Genomic DNA, 20,419 nt, shown 5'->3' with positions numbered 1-20,419 from the left:
TAAAGACAGCCTAGGACCAAGGCTCAAGTCTACCAGGTCAGCGCAGAACAACCAGTCTGCTAAAGCAGCATTAGTGTCCTGAAAGTTTCTCAGTGGTGGAAGTGCACCTGCCAGAAGACAAAGGTGCTGCCGCTCTCCTGGTCCTCATCTCACTGCTCCAGAAACAGGGAGCGCTTAATAGTGCTTGTCATGAACAACCTTACTTTTATGAGAATGTAAGTGAATAATTGATATTAACAGTGAAACATTGTTATTCAAGTTTAAGCATAGCAAATCTCAGTTAAAGAGGGACGCTTGTGTACAACCTATACATGCTGAGCCTGGGAGGAGGCAGTGATGGTGCAAGTACTTGAGTCCCTGGCACCCACATGGGGAGACCCAGATTGGATTCCTGGCTCCTGGCTTTGGTCTGGCCACCACAGGGGATGTTTGGGGAGCAAGTCAGCAGATGGCAGCTCTCTCTGTCTCTCCAGTAAATAAAATTAAGGAGTACATATGCATCGAGATATTTAATGGAATTCTAGCTGACCTACATGCAGGCATTTTATCTAGATTAATTCTCTTAAGCTCTCAGACAGGGGCCCTGCCTTACCAACCACCTAGAGAGAGAAACAGTGATCTCACCCTGAATTTGAGCCAGCATTTCCCTTACAGCAACCTCATGCTGACATTTGCCACATCTTGGTTAATTCCGTGGCTGCAGTATTTGCAAAATAAGGCCTGATATGTGCAGTTAGTAATTTTGGTTTCAGATGCTTTTCATGCATTTAATTTATTTCCTGTCCTGCTTACTAATTGAAGAAGCCTAAGATTTGGACTTTTCTTAAGAGCCTTGAAAAATAATCTGTATTAGGAATGAAAGTACTTTGGAGGTATGTTGCTGAGAATTCCTGGGAGACCAGGAGATTGTCCTTGTGGACAACGGGTTGATGATGTATTCACCTGGAGATTTTTGCATACCAGGGCTACTGCAGGCTGTAATTCTGGGCGCTGTAACTCTGTCCCCAGGCCCTGAAAGTCCACCTCAATTTATTCATCTCAGTCTTAGCAGAGTTGGCTGCATCATCCTCATCGTTGTCATCATCATCATCTTCATCCTTCTCTCTCTCTCTCTCTCTCTCTCTCTCTCTCTCTCTGTACCTCTCTTTAACAGAAGCTGTCGCGCACAGGAGGGCAAGGGTTTTTGGTAACTAAACTGGATTTCAGCTAATGCTCCCTCTCTGTGTGGCCTTTGCTTCATTTTATTTTAAGAGGCGATCGAGTTTGCTTCTGTGTTTTCAAGCACGTTTCGCAGTAAATAAACATTTCTTAAAACTTCTGCTAGAAATGAAACAAGTGAACACTTGTTCTTGGAATAAATACGCAAATGACGCTTAGGAGACAATGCCAAGCCACTGTTGGCTCTTCTCGGCAGGGGTGCGGCCATTGGTGTGATGCTACATGCATTTCCGTTTTTGTTATTGTGCCTTCCTTTTTTAGTGCCAGAAAATAGATTTAATGCACTGAGAGAATTCAAAATACATAAGGGGATCTTTCAGACTGAAATGATGAGCCACAATAAGGTACAGTCTGTAAAACAAGTAGGATTAAAAAAAATGAAGTTCTGTAAGTTCACAAGCAAAACCAAACACCAAAGGAAGGATACAGCTTTCTGTTCAATGGAGTGGTGAACATGACTCGACTCTCTTCAAAGATCTGCAAAGCCCCGAGGACATCTGCCCACTGCTGTCTACGCTGGGGTCTCATTCTAGGTGCTGTGTGTGTTAGGGGGAACATTTAATAGCAGATACTCGAATACCCAGACATGGCGCCCAGATAATGAAGAATGTGGAAATTGTCAGATGAGGCCTGGCTAAAGTCATTGGCATTTTCATCTACAAAAGAGAAGACACAAAGCCCTTTGAAGTAGCTCCAAAGGCCTGAACCGAGATCAAAGAGCTGGGAGTTGCACAGGGAGACAGAGTTGGCTCCATGCAAAGAAAACATTGCTAATGTGACACCTGCTCCCATGCTGAATGGGCGGCCTTGCAGGCTTTGCACACCATCAGGAGGCCCAGAACAATCTTTCAGACAGAATTCCTCTTTGGGGACGGGGAGCTTAGAGGAAAACCCACCACCCGCTCCTGGCCATCTGGTGTGTTGCTAGGATTGTGGATGAAGCTGTAAGCACTGATATTGGAACTACATGGAATCTTTTGGGTGTGGCGTGCCTGATGGAGGAAGCAAGATGACCTCACCTAGGAAAGGCGCAACAAAGCCCTCATTTACATAAAAGCTGTCACGGGAGATTGAAGAATCTGGCTTCTTGGTTGTAGGAAAACTAATTAAAAAAATGCATGTGAAGTGATTTATTCACAGAGAGCTGCAAGGAGTGGGGAGAGCCCCATGTTGTGTGTTTCTAAAGACGAAGGTGTTGGCATTCATCGACAGCGGCTCTAACAGTCAAGAAAAAGCTCCTTCCACAAGCTCAGCAAATCCTGGGCATCCATCATCTCAGTTAGGACACAGAGGCTTGTCCAGGGTGAGACAGTGTGCCTGGGAGCTTGATGACGCTTCTGAAATACAGGTAAATGGTTTTCTACAATAGCCTTTGCAGAAAACCCCTCACCACCTTATTGCGATAAAATCTCGGAACAGCTCTTGCTTAGATTGCATAGCGAAGGTACTTCTTGCACATACAACATTCCGTTTTCAAGGAACTATTTACCTCCCTTAGTGCCTTAGTAGCCACCTTGCTGGGCCACAGAGCTCACTGCAAGATGCTCCACTTCTCTGGGACCCAGCTCCTCTCCCGCCGACAATGCTGGCTGTCGCCCCGGCTTTGCCCTTGGCTCAGAATCTGGTTTTATTTTTCAGGGCCTAAGGGACATTGGTGTCCTGCTTTCCAATCTGAGCTCAGGCTGAGGGGTGTCTTTTATTTTTATTTATTTATTTATTTTTTTGACAGGCAGAGTGGACAGTGAGAGAGAGAGACAGAGAGAAAGGTCTTTCTTTGCCGTTGGTTCACCCTCCAATGGCCGCCGCGGCCAGCGCGCTGCGGCCAGCGCACCGCGCTGATCCGATGGCAGGAGCCAGGAGCCAGGTGCTTTTCCTGGTCTCCCATGGGGTGCAGGGCCCAAGCACCTGGGCCATCCTCCACTGCCTTCCCAGGCCACAGCAGAGAGCTGGCCTGGAAGAGGGGCAACCGGGACAGAATCCGGCGCCCCAAATGGGACTAGAACCCGGTGTGCCGGTGCCGCAAGGCAGAGGATTAGCCTAGTGAGCCGTGGCGCCGGCCTTTTATTTATTTATTTTTTTAATATTTTTTATTTATTTGACAGGTAGAATTACAGACAGTAAGAGAGAGAGAGACAGAGAGAAAGGTCCTCCCTCCATTGGTTCACTCCCCAAATGGCCGCAATGGACAGAGCTGCGCCGATCCGAAGCCAGGAGCCAGGTGCTTCCTCCTGGTCTCCCATGCGGGTGCAGGGCCCAAGCACTTGGGCCATCCTCCACTGCCTTTCCGGGCCACAGCAGAGAGCTGGACTGAAAGAGGAGCAACCGGGACTAGAATCGGCACCCATATGGGATGCTGGCGCCGCAGGCGGGGGATCAACCCAGTGCGCCATGGCACCAGCCCCGAGGGGCGTCTTTGTTAGCTCTCCTGGCCCCTGACTTCAGTAGCCCTCTCTCCTCCCCACAGACAGAAAACTCTTCCAGGAACTGGCAGGGCAAGGCCATGGAGCTGTTGGCAGAGTGGAAAGGACAATGGGTATGGAGTGGGAAGACTGGACTTGAACTTCTAGTTCTTGCCCTTGTTTGCTGGGTCACTTTGAATTCTCCATGCTTCATTTTCTTCATCTGTAAACTAGGAACAGTAATTCTTAGGATTTGTGGATGAAATGAAAGAAAGCAAAGTATTTAGATACATAATACATGATTATGACATGTAAGTTCCTTTTCTCCTCCTCTTTTTTTTTCCCCCAAGGTTTGTTTATTTTATTTGAAAGGCAGAGTTACAGAAAGAGAGGGAGAGACAACAGAGAGAGAGAGAGAGAGAAAGAGAGAGAGAGAGAGAAAGATAGATGTTCCATCCACTGGATCACTCCCCAAATATCCACAACAGCCAGGGCTGGGCTGGGTTGAAGCCAGGAACTTCATCCAGGTCTCCCACATAGGTGCAGGGGCCCAAGGACTTGGGCCATCTTCTGCTTTGTCAGGCCATTGGCAGGGAGCTGTCTCTGCCTGTTGAAAGCCCCTGCCCCACGCTCCTCCTCCTTTAGTTTGCTCAAAAATTATTGCACTTGATGTTACTTATTGTATAAATGTCTACTTAGACTAATTATGGACATTGATTTATTGTAACATATTTCATTGCAAGTGCAACCATGCACAGCTACACATTTTTTTCTCTCATTAGTTTTTAAATACAAAAGCAATGCCCACTCCCTAGACAGGCCAACTCACTGCAGATGTATTAAGAAAAAATGAATGCCTTCCTCCCTTGCTCATCTGTTCCTTGCTTTGCCTGCCAGGCAGTCACTGCCAGCCAGGGTACATTTTTCTATGCTCATATGAAGGTATACAAACACGTAGTTTCTTCTCACTCTTTTTGTTATTTTTGTTTATACAAGCTTAGTAGATGTACTGACTGCATTTTGCTGTTTTTACTGAGCAAAATGGCACAGATGAATGCACAAAATCTAATGTATCTTTTTTATGTCTACATTATATCTCGTCTCTACATGGATGCATGTAGCTTATTCAATCATTTCATGCTTGTTGAACATTTGGGCTGTTCTTGTGTTTTGGTTCTAGAAAGTACTACAGGAGTGGGCATTGTGTTGCAGTGGGTGAAGCCACTACTGGAGGTGCCTCCATCCCATAATGGGATGCCTAGGATGGAGTCCTGCCTCCTCTTCCAATCCAGCTTCCTGCTAAGTTTCCTGGGAGGCAGCAGAGGATGACCCAAGTGCTTGGGCTCCTGCCACGTACAGGGTAGGAGACGTAGATGAAGCTCCCACCTCCTGACTTCCACCTGGCCCAATCCTGGCTGTCGTGGGCATTCGGGGTATGTACCAGCGATGGGAAGTTCTTGCCCTCCCTTCCTGTCACCCGACCTTTCAAACATACAAATAAATAAATCTTAAGAACAACAAAAGAAAACACCACCACAAACACTCTGGCACACGTAGCAGACACGCAGGTCTAAAGGTGTTAAGAAATCTGACAGGTCTTAGATATTGTCAACTTAGGAGAAATAGTCACTGAGATCATTCCCCTCTCTGCAGTCGGGAATGATTAGCTTTGCAGACACAGGGGCCTTGCTCTCCCTAACTCCTTGGAATGCTCTACATCATAACTGTATGTTTTCGCTTATCATCTTTGATGGTTGCGGTTTCTCAACATCAATGGCCAGAACCTTGCTCCTGTGCTGTGTGTGTGTGTGTGTTGGGGGGTAGGTTGGGAGACAGTATCGTCTTGGAAATGCCAGGTGGCTCCGTCTGCTGACAGCAAGCCCGTGTTTCTAGGCCGATCTTCAGGTCTTCCCTGCGCTGCAACTTCTGGGTGGTTCCTGCATTTGTTCTGAGAGGGATAATAAAATTCTCCCAAAAGTTCGTTGTGATTTCTAGACTCGTATATAGAAACTCAATGTAATTTTTTCCGCTGTATTTTATGGATGTCCACTTGTAGGCTTACCAATGCTTTTTTGTAATCTTTTTCCTTGTAAAAGTAGCTATATGGCAATATGACTTTTATGCTTGGGATTTTGGTTTCTTTACAGCTCTATAGATATTTTCTATTTTTATTTTTTAATTTTTAAAAAAGATTTATTTATTTATTTGAAAGGCAGAGGTTCAGAGAGGGAGAAACAGAGGCAGAGACACACACAGAGAGAGAGATCTTCCATCCATTGGTTCACTCTCCAAATGGCTGCTATGGCCAGGGCTGATCCAGGCTGAAGCCAAGAGCCAGGATCTTCTTCTGGGATCTTCTTCTGCACCCGAGTGGGTGCAGGGGTCCAAGGACTTGAACTGTATTCTGCTACTTTCCCAGGTACATTAGCAGGGAGCAGAATTGGAAGTGGAGCAGCTGGGACTCGAACCAGTGTCCATATGAGATGCCAACACTGCAGGCTGGGGCTTTACCTGCTATGCCACAGCACTGGCCCCCACTCTGTAGATCTTTAGGACCCTTCTCAACTCTATTGTGTCATTAAGCAAGCTTGGGTCATGCCAAGTACCTTCTGTCGTGGTAGTGTGAGCCGCCCCCTCCCACCCCATGCTTTTGTGTGCCCTGTGCTTTGGTCAACAAAGTCAACACTTTATCACCTCCTTTCTCTGGAGCCCAAGCTTTATACACCTGCGGGGCTCTCTGGGTTTGTCCATCGTATGCCATTTAAGAGCTTTAACAAGCAGTGAAGCATCAACCTCAATATTTCCTTCTTTCCAGCTTCTCATTCGTGTTGGCTTGGATGTTACAAAAACATAAATTATTCTTAAAAGAGTTTGATCGATATTTTCTGTTATCGAAGCCTCTGTTTGAACCACTGATCATTTAAAAAAGTGATTGAGTCCTCGCAGCTTTTCATTCTTGGGGGAGGTTGTCTGGGTAATATTGTGTTCATCCCTTTGTCTCCTCTTGTTTGAACACTACTGAATGCCGTGAAGTCATCAGGCAAGTTTAGGCCACTTTCCTTAGAATCTTGAATTCTTTCCCTGTTTCCTCCGTGTTGTCTGCTATAAATCTTGTTTCTTGTCTCGGATCTCCGGGAGGACAGATGCCAATTCCAGCATTCTCCCAGTCTTGTCCCTTGACCTTGACGTCAGAAAGACAGGAACAACCCTACACATCTCTGGGTCAGCACTCAACGGGGCTGAAAATCCGTATACACGTGGGTGGAGGCTCTTCCTTCTGATGGGTAAGTTCACAACGCGGAAGACAGAAATCTGTTCTTCTGCCTGCAGAACGCACCAGGCACCTGAGCTTCACAGCTCCGAAGGGAACTTATTCCCAAGGTGCAGTTGTAAAATAATTTTGGAGCAGGTGATAATATCTGGCTACATTGTGCTTAGCATTTTATTCAGTGCTCTGAGGGTTTCATGATCTGAAATGGTTGGCGAGTTTCAGTATTAAAAGATTGAGTGTGCTCTTAGCCACACACTGTAGTGCGTCTCATATCTTGGTACCCTGTAGCGGGCCTCACCCATCTCCACCTGCAATTTTTCAGTCTTACTGCAGGGCCCGAGCACATGCAAAGGAAACAGAGGCAGGGTGTCCACCTCCAGGAGAGAGGCTTCCCTGCTGGGGACTGGGGACTGAGCCCGACAGGCTTTTTCTGTTAATCCAGACTGGACCAACTGTTGATGTTTTTCGGTTTTGCAGCGGAAGAGAAGCATTGTGGGTTTTATTTACTGTTTGACTTGGTGGGAGACACGTGTTTGAGCTAAGACACGCTGTGCGTTTTCTAGTGGCTTCATGCTCAGTGGTTCATCTTATTCTGTGGTTTGCTATTTCAGCAGAATCTGCGGCGTGCCTGGAGGGTCCCTTTTATGCTCTACGCAATGTGCCTGGCAGACAAACAATATTTGTTGGTTCTGTTGATGATGAAGGTTTCGTATTTTCGCATTGCTCTTGTTGGCTCTATCTTGAAGGTACAATTTATAGGAATTGTGCTCAGGTTTATATGTTGATAACTGCAAAAGTGGCTTTTTATGTCATGTGTGTCTGTTTCCTTGAGGACTGGCTTGTGGAGTCGATTGTCTCATTTGTGATCTGGTCATACTAAATTCCTTGACTGAGAAAGTCCTTCCCCAGCTTGGCCTGGGTCTATATCGGGTTCTTTCTAAGACCTGTGCCTCCTACCTCGTCGTAGAGTGTGTGGCTAAGCCTCACTGTTCCAAGTGGGATAAGCCAGAGCCACCCAGCTGCAGGGGTACAGCAGATGTGACAGAGGTGACCCCCATGGGGTGAGAGAGCAAAGCCATGGAAGGTGGCAAAAAAAGTCACCTGCTTGGCCAAATGGCAGCGTTTGGCTGGACGAGGGGTGGGATGTGACAAAGGACCAAATACCCGAGCCTCTCTTCACTTTGGGGCTTTCAAGGTTTTAAGAAATCTGGCGCCATATCACTTAACCATTCTTATTTCCTAAGATTATTTGACCTCTTAAATGGCTGAGCCTATGGCACTCTGGTGACTGTTGAGAAATCAATCATTACCTTTTTTTTTAAAAAAGATTTATTTTATTTATTTGAACTGCAGAGGTACAGATAGAGGTAGAGCTAGAGATAGAGAGAGAGAGAGGTCTTCCACCCGCTGGTTCACCACCCAGATGGCCGCAACGGCCAGAGCTGAGCTGCTCTAAAGCTAAGAGCCAGGAATCTCCCACGTGGGTTCAGGGTCCCAAGCACTTCGACCATCCTCTACTGCTTTCCCAGGCCACAGCAGAGAGCTGGATTGGAAGTGGAGCAGTCGGGATTTGAACCGGCGCCCATATGGGAATCTGGTGCTGCAGGCTGGGGCTTTAACTTGCTGCGCCACAGTGCTGGCCTCCAATCGTTACTCTTAACCCCTTGTTCTCACTTGCTATCTTTGTGTTTTAGCTTCTTCCCCCTCCACCTACAATGTACGTTTCTTGAGGTAAGGGGCTTACCTTGTGTTTCTTTTTCATCTGCTGACTCACTTTAGTGATGGACATAAAGAAACTAGGCATTAGTTAATTATGCCCTGATTATCCAAATAATTTCATTCTTCCCTGTGGGCTAAGACGCTGGCTACAGTATTGGCAGCACTGAGCTGTCCTATCAGCTAGGGTGTCACCCAGTTCCTGTGTGATGTGGTAACATGTCCACATACAAAATGCAGCTAGATTATAACTCATAGCTTCATTCACTGGCTTTCTTAAAAACTTCTGGAATGATTTTGGTAACTTGCAAGTGTAAGTTTATTGAAGCAGAGTTAAGAATTAGAGCAAAGTTGTCATTGGGACTTTTTCAAGAGCGTTCTAATAGGAAAATGAGAGGATACAGAACAATTCCTAGCCATCTATTTTTGGACTGGAACTTTGCCCTGAGGTTATTCAGAAAGGTTAGTTGATGGGGGTGATGTCTTCACTCGCGTCCTCGAGTTTTTTCTTTGAAAGACACTTTCATTGATCTGGACGCGGTTTATTTGATTTTCACCTCGGAAATGTTGCTCACTTGAGACGAGACGACTCTGCCGTCCACCACCTCCTCTATGATGGTCTTGGTCACTCTCATCTTGTTGGGATCTAGAAACCGTGGGATCACAATGTCAATGAAGGCTGTCACAGAGACACAGAGCAACAGGAAGTCAACCGCCTCTCTAAGCAAGAGAGGGTAAGCTGTGTCGTGCACTCTTCATCTGCCCAGCCAAGCAGGCTTTTATTTTTAAATAAGAAATCATCATCAACATTAAAAGAAAAACCTACCTCTCTGTTGGCCAGAGTGGCTTTCAGATCTTGAGTCCCTGGATCCTAGGTCTCTGAAGTCCGATCTTTCAGAACCAGAGCTGCCAGAGGGGAAAAAAAAATTGTGCCTTTTGCGAAGGAGGTGGAAACCACGCGCACCCTAGGGATTTGGCATGATGTCGCTGTAATTCCTTGTGTCTGTTACTTTATGAGTTGGTAAGCACTCCGTCAAGTTCGACACCCGCCCCCCGGCCCCCGGGGCCTGCTGGGATTCACAGGATAAATTTGTGGAGGCTCGCGGCTTGCAGTTACCCTCCCTCTCCATCGAGCAGACGGCGGTAGGTCTCGATCTCCATCTCCAGGCGTGTCTTGGTGTCCAGCAGGCACTCGTATTCTGCACGCTGGCACTGGGTCTCGCCTCGGATCTGCCGGAGCTGCTCCTCCAGGCTGCTGATCTGCCTTTGAGTTTCTGACAGCTGAGCCACGTAGCCAGCTTCTGTTTCAGCCAGTGTCCCTTCCAGGGAGCTTTTCTAAGGGGAAAAGCAGACAAAAAAAAAAAAAAAAATCAGGATGAAAATAAGTCCCTGAATGACTTTTTTTTTTTTTTTTTTTTTGGTAGGCAGAGTGGACAGTGAGAGAGAGAGACAGAGAGAAAGGTCTTCCTTTGCCGTTGGTTCACCCTCCAATGGCCGATGTGGCCGGCGCGCCGTGGCCGGCGCGCTGCGGCCAGCGCATCACGCTGATCCGAAGCCAGGAGCCAGGTGCTTCTCCTGGTCTCCCATGGGGTGCAGGGCCCAAGCACTTGGGCCATCCTCCGCTGCACTCCCGGGCCACAGCAGAGAGCTGGCCTGGAAGAGGGGCAACCGGGACAGAATCCGGCGCCCCGCCCGGGACTAGAACCCGGTGTGCCGGTGCTGCAAGGTGGAGGATGAGCCTAGTGAGCTGCGGCGCCGGCCATGATTTTAAAAAATATAATAGGTACTGAGAGGACATCTTTGCAAAATTACAACCTATATTGTTAAGTTCTATTGGTGTTACTTTCTACACTAGGTCTCTTATGGAAATAGAGTGCCGTGTCTTTAACTGTCTTGTGCTTTCTAGAACCACAATGTAGTTCTCCGAACACTGCTTTTATCGTATAGCTAGTGAACCTCCCGGCCAAGGGAGAAACTGCTTTGGCTTGAGTTCCTGTGGGAAATCTTGCAAAGTTCTTTGCAGCACATACCATGGCCAGCTGGGACTGAAACTCAATGTCCAGGGCTTGGAGAGTACGTTTCAGCTCGGTTATCTCGTTCTTGGCGGAACTGGCTGCCCCAGCATCCATAGAAATCTGTGCTTGTAGCGATGCGCTCTAAATAAAGAGAAACTGCAGCTGTTGGAGTCTAGAGCAAGGAGCAGAAGCAGCTTGTGTATGGCGGCTTGTGGGGTCAGGGCTCCGCAGAGTGGGCTACCTGCTTGTTGAACTGCTCCTCTGCTTCCCGCCGGTTCTGCTCAGCCAGCTCCTCGTACTGTGCCCGCATGTCATTCAGCAGCGTAGTCAGGTCGGTTCCCGGGGCGGCCTTTATTTCTACGGTCACGTCTCCTCCAGAGCGCCCTTGGATACTCTTCATTTCCTGGCACAAAGGAAAGAACGCCACGGTGATGAGCCTGGAAGAGCAACATCTTCTTGAAAGGTGCACAGCCAACACCAATTTGCCTCCAGAACAGCAGGTTCGGATGTGATATGCGGGCTGGACTTTTGTGCTGGTCACAGGATGTGGAGAATTTCTTTAGGTAAAGTCAGGTTTATTTGGTTCCTGTGGAATGGTTGTGGGGGTGGGGAGGGGATAAGCAATCCGGGCTGTTCCCTTAGGTGAAGCGCGCTCCCACCTCCTCGTGGCTTGTCTTCAGGAAAGCCAGCTCCTCCGTGAGAGTCTGCACCTGCATCTCCAGGTTGGAGCGCGTTGGGGTCAGCTCGTCCAGGACTTGGCGGAGGCCACTGATGTCGGCCTCCACGCTCTGCCGGAGAGACAGCTCTTTCTCGTGCCTGGAGGGGGTGGCAGTGAGGAAGTATGACGAGCTGGCCTGGCTGCCTGCCGTCGTCCCGTATTGGACACATTTCCACCTCTGAGTATTTTTATAGATGAAAGCTACTAAGTTTTCTCTTAGGGATTTTCCCCCATGGAGAAAAATGTGAGTCTAATGCTAATTTTAATGATGTCTAATAATTGTTTAAAGACAACATTAAAAATTGCTTTTGAGAGAGAGAGAGAGAGAGAGAGAGAGAGAGAGAGAGCTCTCACGCTGTGGTTCAGTCTCCCAATGCCCACAGCAGTTGGAAGGTGGAAGCAAAGGTTAGGGGGGCTGAAGCTGGGAACCAGGAGCTCCATCCAGGTCTCTCATGTGAGCGGCAGGAACCCAACTACCTGAGCCATCACAGCTGCCACCCAGGGTCTGCAATAGCAGGAAGCTGGAATCAGAAGTGGAGCCAGGACTTGAACCCATGTCCTCTGCTGTGAGGCATGAGTGTGTTCCCAGCTGGGCCAAATTCCTGCCCAAAAGTCTAACGATTGTTAGAATGAAATTCTCATCCTTCTCTTGCTTCTTTTCTTCCCTTCCCTCCTCCTCCCTTTCTCTCTCTCTTTTTCCTCCTTTTCTGGTGGAATGATGGTTTCTAAATTTTACCCTTGGGCTATTTGAGAATTTAGATAATTATTTCCTAAGAAATCTTTTTTTAAGATTCATTTTACTTAATTGAAATACAGAGTTACAGGGAGAGGTAGAGCCAGGGAGAGAGAGAGAGGTCTTCCCTCCACTAGCCCACTCCCCAGATGACTGCAATGAACAGAGCTGCACTGATCAGAAGCTGGGAGCCAGGAGCTTCCTCCAGATCTCCCATGCGGGTGCAGGGCCCAAGGATGTGGGCCATCTACTACTGCTTTCCCAGGCCATAGCAGAGAGCTGGATTGGAAGTGGAGCAGCTGGGACTCAAACCGGTGCACATATGGGATGCTGGTGCAGCAGGCTGGGGCTTTAATCTGCTGTGCCACAGCGCCAGTCCCCCCCCCCCCCCCTTTATATTAAAACATTTAATTTAATTTTTCGGTAACACTTGTTTCCCAGCCTTCATGTTACTTACTTCAGCCTGAAGTCATTGGCCGCCAGTCTGGCATTGTCAGTTCGCAGAATCACCCCAGCATTGTCAGCAGTGGCATTGACGATCTGGAAAAGATGGGGCCGTGACTGACTCACGGATGATTTTTGCCTGCTTCTGAGGGTATAGGTCCCCTGTGCATAGCTCTTAAAGGCGAATTGCTTTGCAAACTTTCCCAGCGATGCCATTTGTATACCTAGGATCACATCTTCCTGTAAAAAGGTAACAGTTTCTTGTGTGTTACAGAACACAGCCCTCTGTGGGTTTCTGTTCAGTTATTCCTGGAGTGTTTTCAGAAAATAGTGCAAAGATTCAATTTACTTTCTAGAATAATCTTTAAAATATATTTCCTCTACAACAGTGGCTGACTATTTTAATCATAGGATAATTTGATTTAACTAAGGCTGATTCATTGCCCTCACTCTCAAATATGTATATTATTTAGCTGCCATGCCTTGTGGACATTTTGCCCTCATTGTAGGAATATTCAAATCTGAGATGAAAACAGAAAATTCATACAGCTGGCCATCACACAGAAATGTCATAGTTAAGATGTTCCAGGTCTCGTTTTGCCATCACAACAAACAAGCATTTTTTCCATTCCTCCACTCACATGTCCACTACAGTAGATGATCCGAATAAAAATGAAAAGTCCTCACTAGAAACGCAGCCGTGGCTGGAGGCTCACCTGGTTCCTGAGATCCTCAATCATTGCGTAGTATTTGCTGTAGTCCCGTCCAGATCCGCCATCTCTAGACCCCGACCCGAGTCTGACATACCACTGTTGGATCCTGTTCTCCAGGTCAGCGTTGGCCTCCTCCAGGGCTCTGACCTTGCCCAGGTAACTGGCGAGGCGGTCGTTGAGATTCTGCATGGTTTGCTTTTCACCTCCAGAGAGAAGCCCCCCGTGGCTAACACCACCTCCCATGCTAGCACCATAGCTGCAAAAGCTCCCACCAGCACCACTGCCGAATCCAGAGCCCCCACCAAAGCCAGCTCCGCAGCCTGCGACTCCTCCCAAACCGCCCCCTCCAACGCCACCTCCAAAGCCGACTCTAAACCCCCGGCTCAGGCCACAGCCGCCGGCACCCCCATGGGTCCCCAGACTGCTTCTGCTTCCACTGCCAGAGCTGCTTCCGCCTGCGGCTGCCCTGCTGCCTCCAGCCCTGGAGGAAGAGACTCGAGATGAGAGAGACATGGGGCTCTGGCCGGTGCTGAGCTTGTTGGAGGAACTACGAGGGGTGACAGTGAAGAGTCTATCCTAGGCTGCCGTTTGACCCTTATATACACAGTTTTAGGGTGTTCCTTTTCTCCATCGCCTCTTAATCCCGGTCACAGTTTTGCAAATCCGTAATTGGATAATTTTTTTCCCGTGGACTTACACTCCTTTTCTGAAGCTGGGTCAGGGCGAGCCCTGGGGCATTCACTGTATCAGGGGGAAAAAAAATAAGGCGGAGCAGTGGAAAAAAATATTCAGAATTCCAGTTTTAATCTTTCAGGGGTTTTGTCGGCTGGCAATTGTTTCCTGAAAGAATGCTTCTGTTAAATTTGCTTCATGATTTCCCTACTGCTGGGAACAGCCTCAGATTATCAACTGTAATTAAAATGCTTAGGGCGATGCTGATGAAAATTTCCCGTCGAACACGGAACTTTTTGTTTGTGTGCTAAAGTTACAATTAGCTTCACATCAGCATTGATTTCAGATTTAAGAAAATGGCCATCTCTTCGATGGCCTCCATCAGCATATTTCTCTGATTTGTCGTGTCAGGTCATTGCTTTCTTTGTATTTTGAGATGATCGGATGACAGGTTTTCACTGTTAAGACCCATGCAAAGACTCCCTCGTCTTGTGTGTGAATCCTGTTAGATCTCAGTAACACCTTTATTCAAGCTGATTGTGTCCGAGAAAGACTGGAAAGGGCTTCTGACAGATCGGAGTTCAGGTGTAACCGCAGTGTGACCTCGAATCTGTTCTCTTTCTGTTAGAATTGTTCTCTGATATAAACATGGAGACAGCCTTCTTTAGAATCAAAGCTCAAGAAAGAAAGACATTGTGTTATTTTCTTCTGCTTTTGTTTTAGATTAATTTTTTAAATTTAAATAGAGAGAGAGAGAGAGAGAGAGAGAGAGAGAGAGACAGAGAGAGGCAATCTTCATTCGCTGATTCAGTCCCCAAGTGCCCGAACCAAGGACCCGGAACACCCAGAACCCAATTTGGGTCTCCTGTTTGGGCAGTAGGGACCCAAGTACGTGAGCTATCTCTGGCTGCCTCCCTGGATACACGTTAGCAGGCAGCTGGGTTGCAAGTGGAGGTAGGACTCAAATCCAGGCACTCTGATGTGGGATGCTGGTGCCACAACACTGCCCCTGGTCTTTGTATTACAGCTCTCTCTGAAAAACAGGATTGGAACACACTTCTGACCGGGTATGCTGTCCCTGGAGTCATTTTACAGATGTTGAAATCTGAAGTTTGCCCTGGTCTATTCTTTGTTCTATTTTTCTGTTTTGGTTTAAATGGTGTTTAGAAGAGATGACCTGTGCCTACTTCTGATAACTCATGTTGAGATTGGAGTCATTTGTAGATTCTGAATTCTGGAACACACCCCGGTTCACTTTCAGCTTGGTGTTTTTCTCTTTGTGCTATGGATTGTTCCTATTCATCTCTGCTAGTAGTTTCATTGTAAGACAAATACCGTATGATTTCACTTACCCGAGCTGTGTGGAGGAGCTGAATGCAAGGAGACAGGGTGGAGTGGTGGTTACCGGGGCTGCAGGGCTGGGCAGGGGGCACGGAGCTGTTTAATGGGTGCAGTTTCAGTTTTGCAAGATGAAAAGCGTTTTGGCGCTTGGGTGCACAACAATGTGAGTGTACTTAACACTACCAAACTGTACACGTAAAACATTAAGATGATACATTCTGTGTTGTGTGTATTTTATGACAATTTTTAAAAAGGTGCCTTTAAAAAAAGCATAGCTACTTCCCAACATATTTCTCGGTCTCAGCTTTTGTTTGTTTAGGACTTTCTTCCTCTTCTTGGCAGGCTCTGCTGAACTGTGTGCCAGGCTTTGATCTTTACATTCAAGCCTTCCTTGTCTAATGTCTGCCTTAGCTTCCTAAACCGCCTTTGATTGGCAGTCTGAAGCCAGGAGCTTCTTCTGGGTCTCCCACGTGGGTGCAGGGGCCCAAGGACTTGGACCATCCTTTGCTGCTTTTGCAGGCACATTAGCAGGGAGCTGGATTGGAAGTGAAGCAGCCCGGACTCAAACCAACGCCCTTATGGGATGCCGGTGCTAAAGGCCGGGGCTTTAACCTGCTGCGCCACAGTGCCGGCCCCTCTGCCTGTGTAATTTCACAGGGATGCATTGTTGCTGTTCTTCATATTTAGAGTGACAACTTCCAAAGGGCACCAGATGTTTAAAAAACGTTTAAATTATTGAGTTGGGTGTTATTCGTATTGTCCCCTTCTAAGGTAGGTTTAAAAAAATGCACCAAATATAATGTTTGTCATCTTGCCTTCCTAATGACTAAAGGGCATGCAAATGAGGGAGACAGGAGGAACAACCATCAGGGTTTCTTCCTTTTGACCTTTGAAATGTAACTTTTTTTTTTTTTGACATGCAGAATTAGACAATGAGAGAGAGAGAGAAACAGAGAGACAGGTCTTCCTTTACCGTTGGTTCACCCTCCAATGGTCGCTGTGGCCAGCACACTGTGGCCAGCACACCGTGCTGATCTGAAGCCAGGAGCCAGGTGCTTCCTCTTGGTCTCCCATGTGGATGCAGGGCCCAAGGACCTGGACCATCCTCCACTGCACTCCCGGGCCACAGCAGAAAGCTGGACTGGAAGAGGGGCAACTGGGACAGAATCCGGTGCCCCGACCGGGACTAGAACCTGGTGTGCCGGCGCTGCAAGGCGGAGGATTAGCCTATTGAGCCGTGGCTGGCCTCTCTTTGCTTTTTAAATTCAGCTTCAAAATAAAGTTCTTGGGGTGGGTGTTGGGCACAGTGGTTGATATATTGCTTGAGGTGCCGGCATCTTTATGTCAGATGCCAGGGTTTGAGGTCCAGCTCCACTCTGGATTTTATTTATTTATTTATTATTTATTTTTAAAAGATTTATTTATTTATTTGAAAGAATTAAGCAGAGAGAGAGAGAGAGAGAGAGAGAGAGAGAGAGAGAAAGTCTTCCATCCACTGGTTCACTCCCCAGATGACTGCAGCAGCTGGAGCTGTGCTGATCCAAAGCCAGGAGCCAGGAGCTTCTTCCTGGTCTCCCACATGGGTGTAGGGGCCCAAGTACTTGGGCCATCTTCTACTGCTTTCCCAGTCCATAGCAGAGAGCTGGATTGGAAGAGGAGCATCCAGGACTAGAACCGGTGTTTTAGGCCAGGGCTTTAACCCACTGCGCCACAGTGCCGGCCCCAACACACCAGGTTTTAGCTTCCTGCTAATACACACCCTGAGAGGAAACAGATGATGTCTCAAGTAGTTGGGTCCCTGCCGCCTTTGTGGGAGACCTGGATTATGTTCCAGGCTCCTGGTTCCATCTTGCCCAGCCCTGCCCAGCTGTTGTGGACATTTGGAGAGTGAACCAATGAATGGAAGATCTCTTTCTGCCTTTCAAATAAATAAATATAAAAGCAAACAAACTAAAATTCTTACGACATGCTTCTCTGACACTCTAGAGATGGGAAGGGCATTTTATGAATGAAACAGCGGTGACTGCCTCCGATTCTTTGTGTAATACATAGATAAACCACAGAATTGACTTCCCCTTGTTAGCATTGTCTCAGATGCATTTTCATGCTTGCTTTCTCTTGTGCCTGTGTGGCTTTCCTTTTAAATGGTGACTATTAGCATAATCTTTTCTTTTAAAGATTTATTTATTTATTTGAAAGTCAGAGTTACACAGAGAGAGGAGAGGCAGAGAGAGAGAGAGAGAGAGAGAGAGAGTCTTCCATCCATTGGTTCACTCCCCAATTGGCCGCAAAGGCCGGAGCTGTGCTGATCCGGAGCCAGGAGCCAGGAGCTTCTTCCGGGTCTCCCATGTGGGTGGGTGCAGGGGCCCAAGGACTTGGGTCATCTTCCACTGCTTTCCCAGGCCATAGCAGAGAGCTATCAGCGTAATCTTGGCTCCATGATTTGCAAACATTGGTGTGCAGTGGATTAAGGCATTTTAATTACACATTTAAATATAGTTCTGTTCTTGCCTGAAATGTTAAACTTCCTTAGCAAACCTTAGTCCCTTTGTTTGGAGAAGGTGAGTACTCACTCTCCATATCTGACATAATGACTTGCCAAAGATAGCAGAGCAGTTTTTGACATTTCTTTCATCTGTAAAATGAAAGGCTTCTAGAGTTTGGTGAGGCATCCATGAGATGGGATGTTCAGAGGGGTCGGCTTCGCTGCCTGGCACCCAGGAGTTGTTTGACAGCAGAATGTTTAAAGGAAACGTACGGAACCCAGCTGCCTTTTGGGTCAATATTCCCTCCTTAGTTTTGTGCTAGTTTGCATAGTTTGTGATTAGCAGGTATTTTCACCTGTAGAGGATCACAAAAACTATACTTCACTGCAGAATAAGCTTTTTGTATTAAGTGCAGAATGATTTGCAAAGAGTTACCATCACTTTTTCCTGGGAGATAGGTTGTATCTATTTTGAAGCTTTCAGATTAATATGTTATTTGCTTTTATATTAGCAGGAAAATTAAATACTGAAAAGTATGGCCTATGGTCACCAGGGAATCTTTTCAGAGATAAAATTCAGAGCTTCTGTCTCCCATTCATCCTAGGGAATATTCTGTTATGTGCTTTTCAAATACAGCATGGGACCAGCATAGGTAAGGCCGGTAGGTGTTTGTGATGGACGGTAGAGAAAGCGGAGGTGCCGACCCGAGGTGTGAGCAGTGTCTGCAAGCTTGGCTCAGACAGGCAGACGGAAGGATACGGCCCTGAAATGACTGACGGCAGCGCGGCTTGGCGCGAGTCCTTGGCTGCTTCTGTCCTTTACTGTGTGTTCTGCTTTCCAAATCTTTGTGCTGCAGCTTCTGGGTTTAGGCTTCTCAGTGTGGGCCTGGGTGTGGTGGTGGGGCAGGGAGGGTCGTGCAAGTGCCACCTGGGGACTGTCCACTTAGACAATTGATATCAAGGTGGGCTTTCTGGTGGTGGCTTCCAGGCACAGCTACCAGAAAGAAAAAAAAAAGGTTTTGCAACAATGTTCGTTGGACCTGACACCATCAGTCAATGGATTTCAGTCCCAAGCAAATGTCAGACCCAGAGACGTCACAATTGACCTGTAAAAATGCAGGAGAAACCCACGATTCTGTGACTGCTTCTCTTCTGCACTCTTTCCTCTCCTTTGCCATCTTCTCTCCCCATCACCCCTGCCCATTCTTTCTTTTCATTTAGTTCTTCTCTTATTTATTTATTTATTTTTTATTTTATTTTTTTGACAGGCAGAGTGGACAGTGAGAGAGAGAGAGACAGAGAGAAAGGTCTTCCTTTTTGCCGTTGGTTCACCCTCCAATGGCCGCCGTGGCTGGCGCACTGCGGCTGGCACACTGCGCTGATCCGAAGGCAGGAGCCAGGTGCTTCTCCTGATCTCCCATGTGGGTGCAGGGCCCAAGCACTTGGGCCATCCTCCACTGCCTTCCTGGGCCACAGCAGAGAGCTGGACTGGAAGAGGAGCAACGTGGACAGAATCCAGTGCCCCGACCGGGACTAGAACCCGGTGTGCCAGCGCTGCAAGGCGGAGGATTAGCCTAGTGAGCCGCGGTGCTGACCTAGTTCTTCTCTTTTTTACTTAGTCTAGTTAATGGTCTGTCAATGCTTTCTTTTGAAAAAAAAAAAAAAAAGAAAAAACCCTCTTGGTTTCATTGAACTTTTCTATTGATTTATGGTCTCTACTTCTTTTTTAAAAATTTATTTATTTTCTTTTTATTTGAAAGGGAGGGAGGGAGAGAGAGAGAGAGAGATATCTTTCAGCTACTGGCTCACCCCTTGCATGCCCACAACAGCTGGGACTGGGCCAGACTGAACCCTGGAGCCAGAACTCCATATGCGTCTCCTTCCTCATGGGTGTCAGGGACTCAAGTACTTGAGCTGTCACCATCTGCTGCCTCCCAGGCTCAGTGGCATGAAGCTGCATCCTAAGTGGAGGCAAAACTCAAACACAGGCACTCCAATATGAAATGCACATGTCCTAAGTGGTAGCTCAACCACCACACCGAATGTTCATCACTGTGTTTATTTTTTTATTTTATTTTATTTTTTTGACAGGTAGAGTGGACAGTGAGAGAGAGAGACAGAGAGAAAGGTCTTCCTTTTGCCGTTGGTTCACCCTCCAATGGCCGCTGCGGTTGGTTCACCTCGCTGATCCGAAGGCAGGAGCCAGGTGCTTCTCCTGGTCTCCCATGGGGTGCAGGACCCAAGTACTTGGGCCACCCTCCACTGCACTCCCTGGCCATTGCAGAGTGCTGGCCTGGAAGAGGGGCAACCGGGACAGAATCCGGTGCCCCGACTGGGACTAGAACCCGGTGTGCTGGCGCCGCAAGGCGGAGGATTAGCCTAGTAAGCTGCGGTGCTGGCATATTTATTGTTTTTTTATTTTTATTTTTTTTATTTTTATTTTTGACAGGCAGAGTGGACAGTGAGAGAGAGAGACAGAGAGAGAAAGGTCTTCCTTTGCCGTTGGTTCACCCTCCAATGGCCGCCGCTGCAGCCGGCGCACCGTGCTGATCCCATGGCAGGAGCCAGGATCCAGGTGCTTTTCCTGGTCTCCCATGGGGTGCAGGGCCCAAGCACCTGGGCCATCCTCCACTGCACTCCCTGGCCATAGCAGAGAGCTGGCCTGGAAGAGGGGCAACCAGGACAGAATCCGGC

General features: G+C 47.6%; 1 protein-coding gene and 1 long non-coding RNA gene across 2 annotated transcripts in view; one reads left to right on the top strand and one right to left on the bottom strand.

Annotated features, from left to right (window-relative positions):
• The window catches only part of LOC127484401 (uncharacterized), a 42,738-nt gene that overhangs the window by 7,034 nt on the left and 15,285 nt on the right, over nucleotides 1–20,419 (top strand). The window lies entirely within an intron of this gene.
• On the bottom strand, nucleotides 8,200–13,870 carry KRT24 (keratin 24). Its single transcript, XM_051824954.2, has 8 exons — nucleotides 13,231–13,870; nucleotides 12,528–12,610; nucleotides 11,279–11,435; nucleotides 10,861–11,022; nucleotides 10,635–10,760; nucleotides 9,722–9,939; nucleotides 9,431–9,510; nucleotides 8,200–9,250 (listed from the first exon to the last, which is right to left on the bottom strand). Exons 1-8 carry the CDS (start codon nucleotides 13,738–13,740, stop codon nucleotides 9,147–9,149), a joined length of 1,440 nt encoding a protein of 479 aa, XP_051680914.2. The 5' UTR covers nucleotides 13,741–13,870; the 3' UTR covers nucleotides 8,200–9,146.

The sequence above is a fragment of the Oryctolagus cuniculus genome, chromosome 17 (assembly GCF_964237555.1).
Source record: "Oryctolagus cuniculus chromosome 17, mOryCun1.1, whole genome shotgun sequence".
In the NCBI taxonomy this organism is placed as follows: domain Eukaryota; kingdom Metazoa; phylum Chordata; class Mammalia; order Lagomorpha; family Leporidae; genus Oryctolagus; species Oryctolagus cuniculus.
The sequence above is the reverse complement of the archived record's forward strand: the minus strand, read 5'-3'. Positions and strand labels throughout refer to the sequence as shown.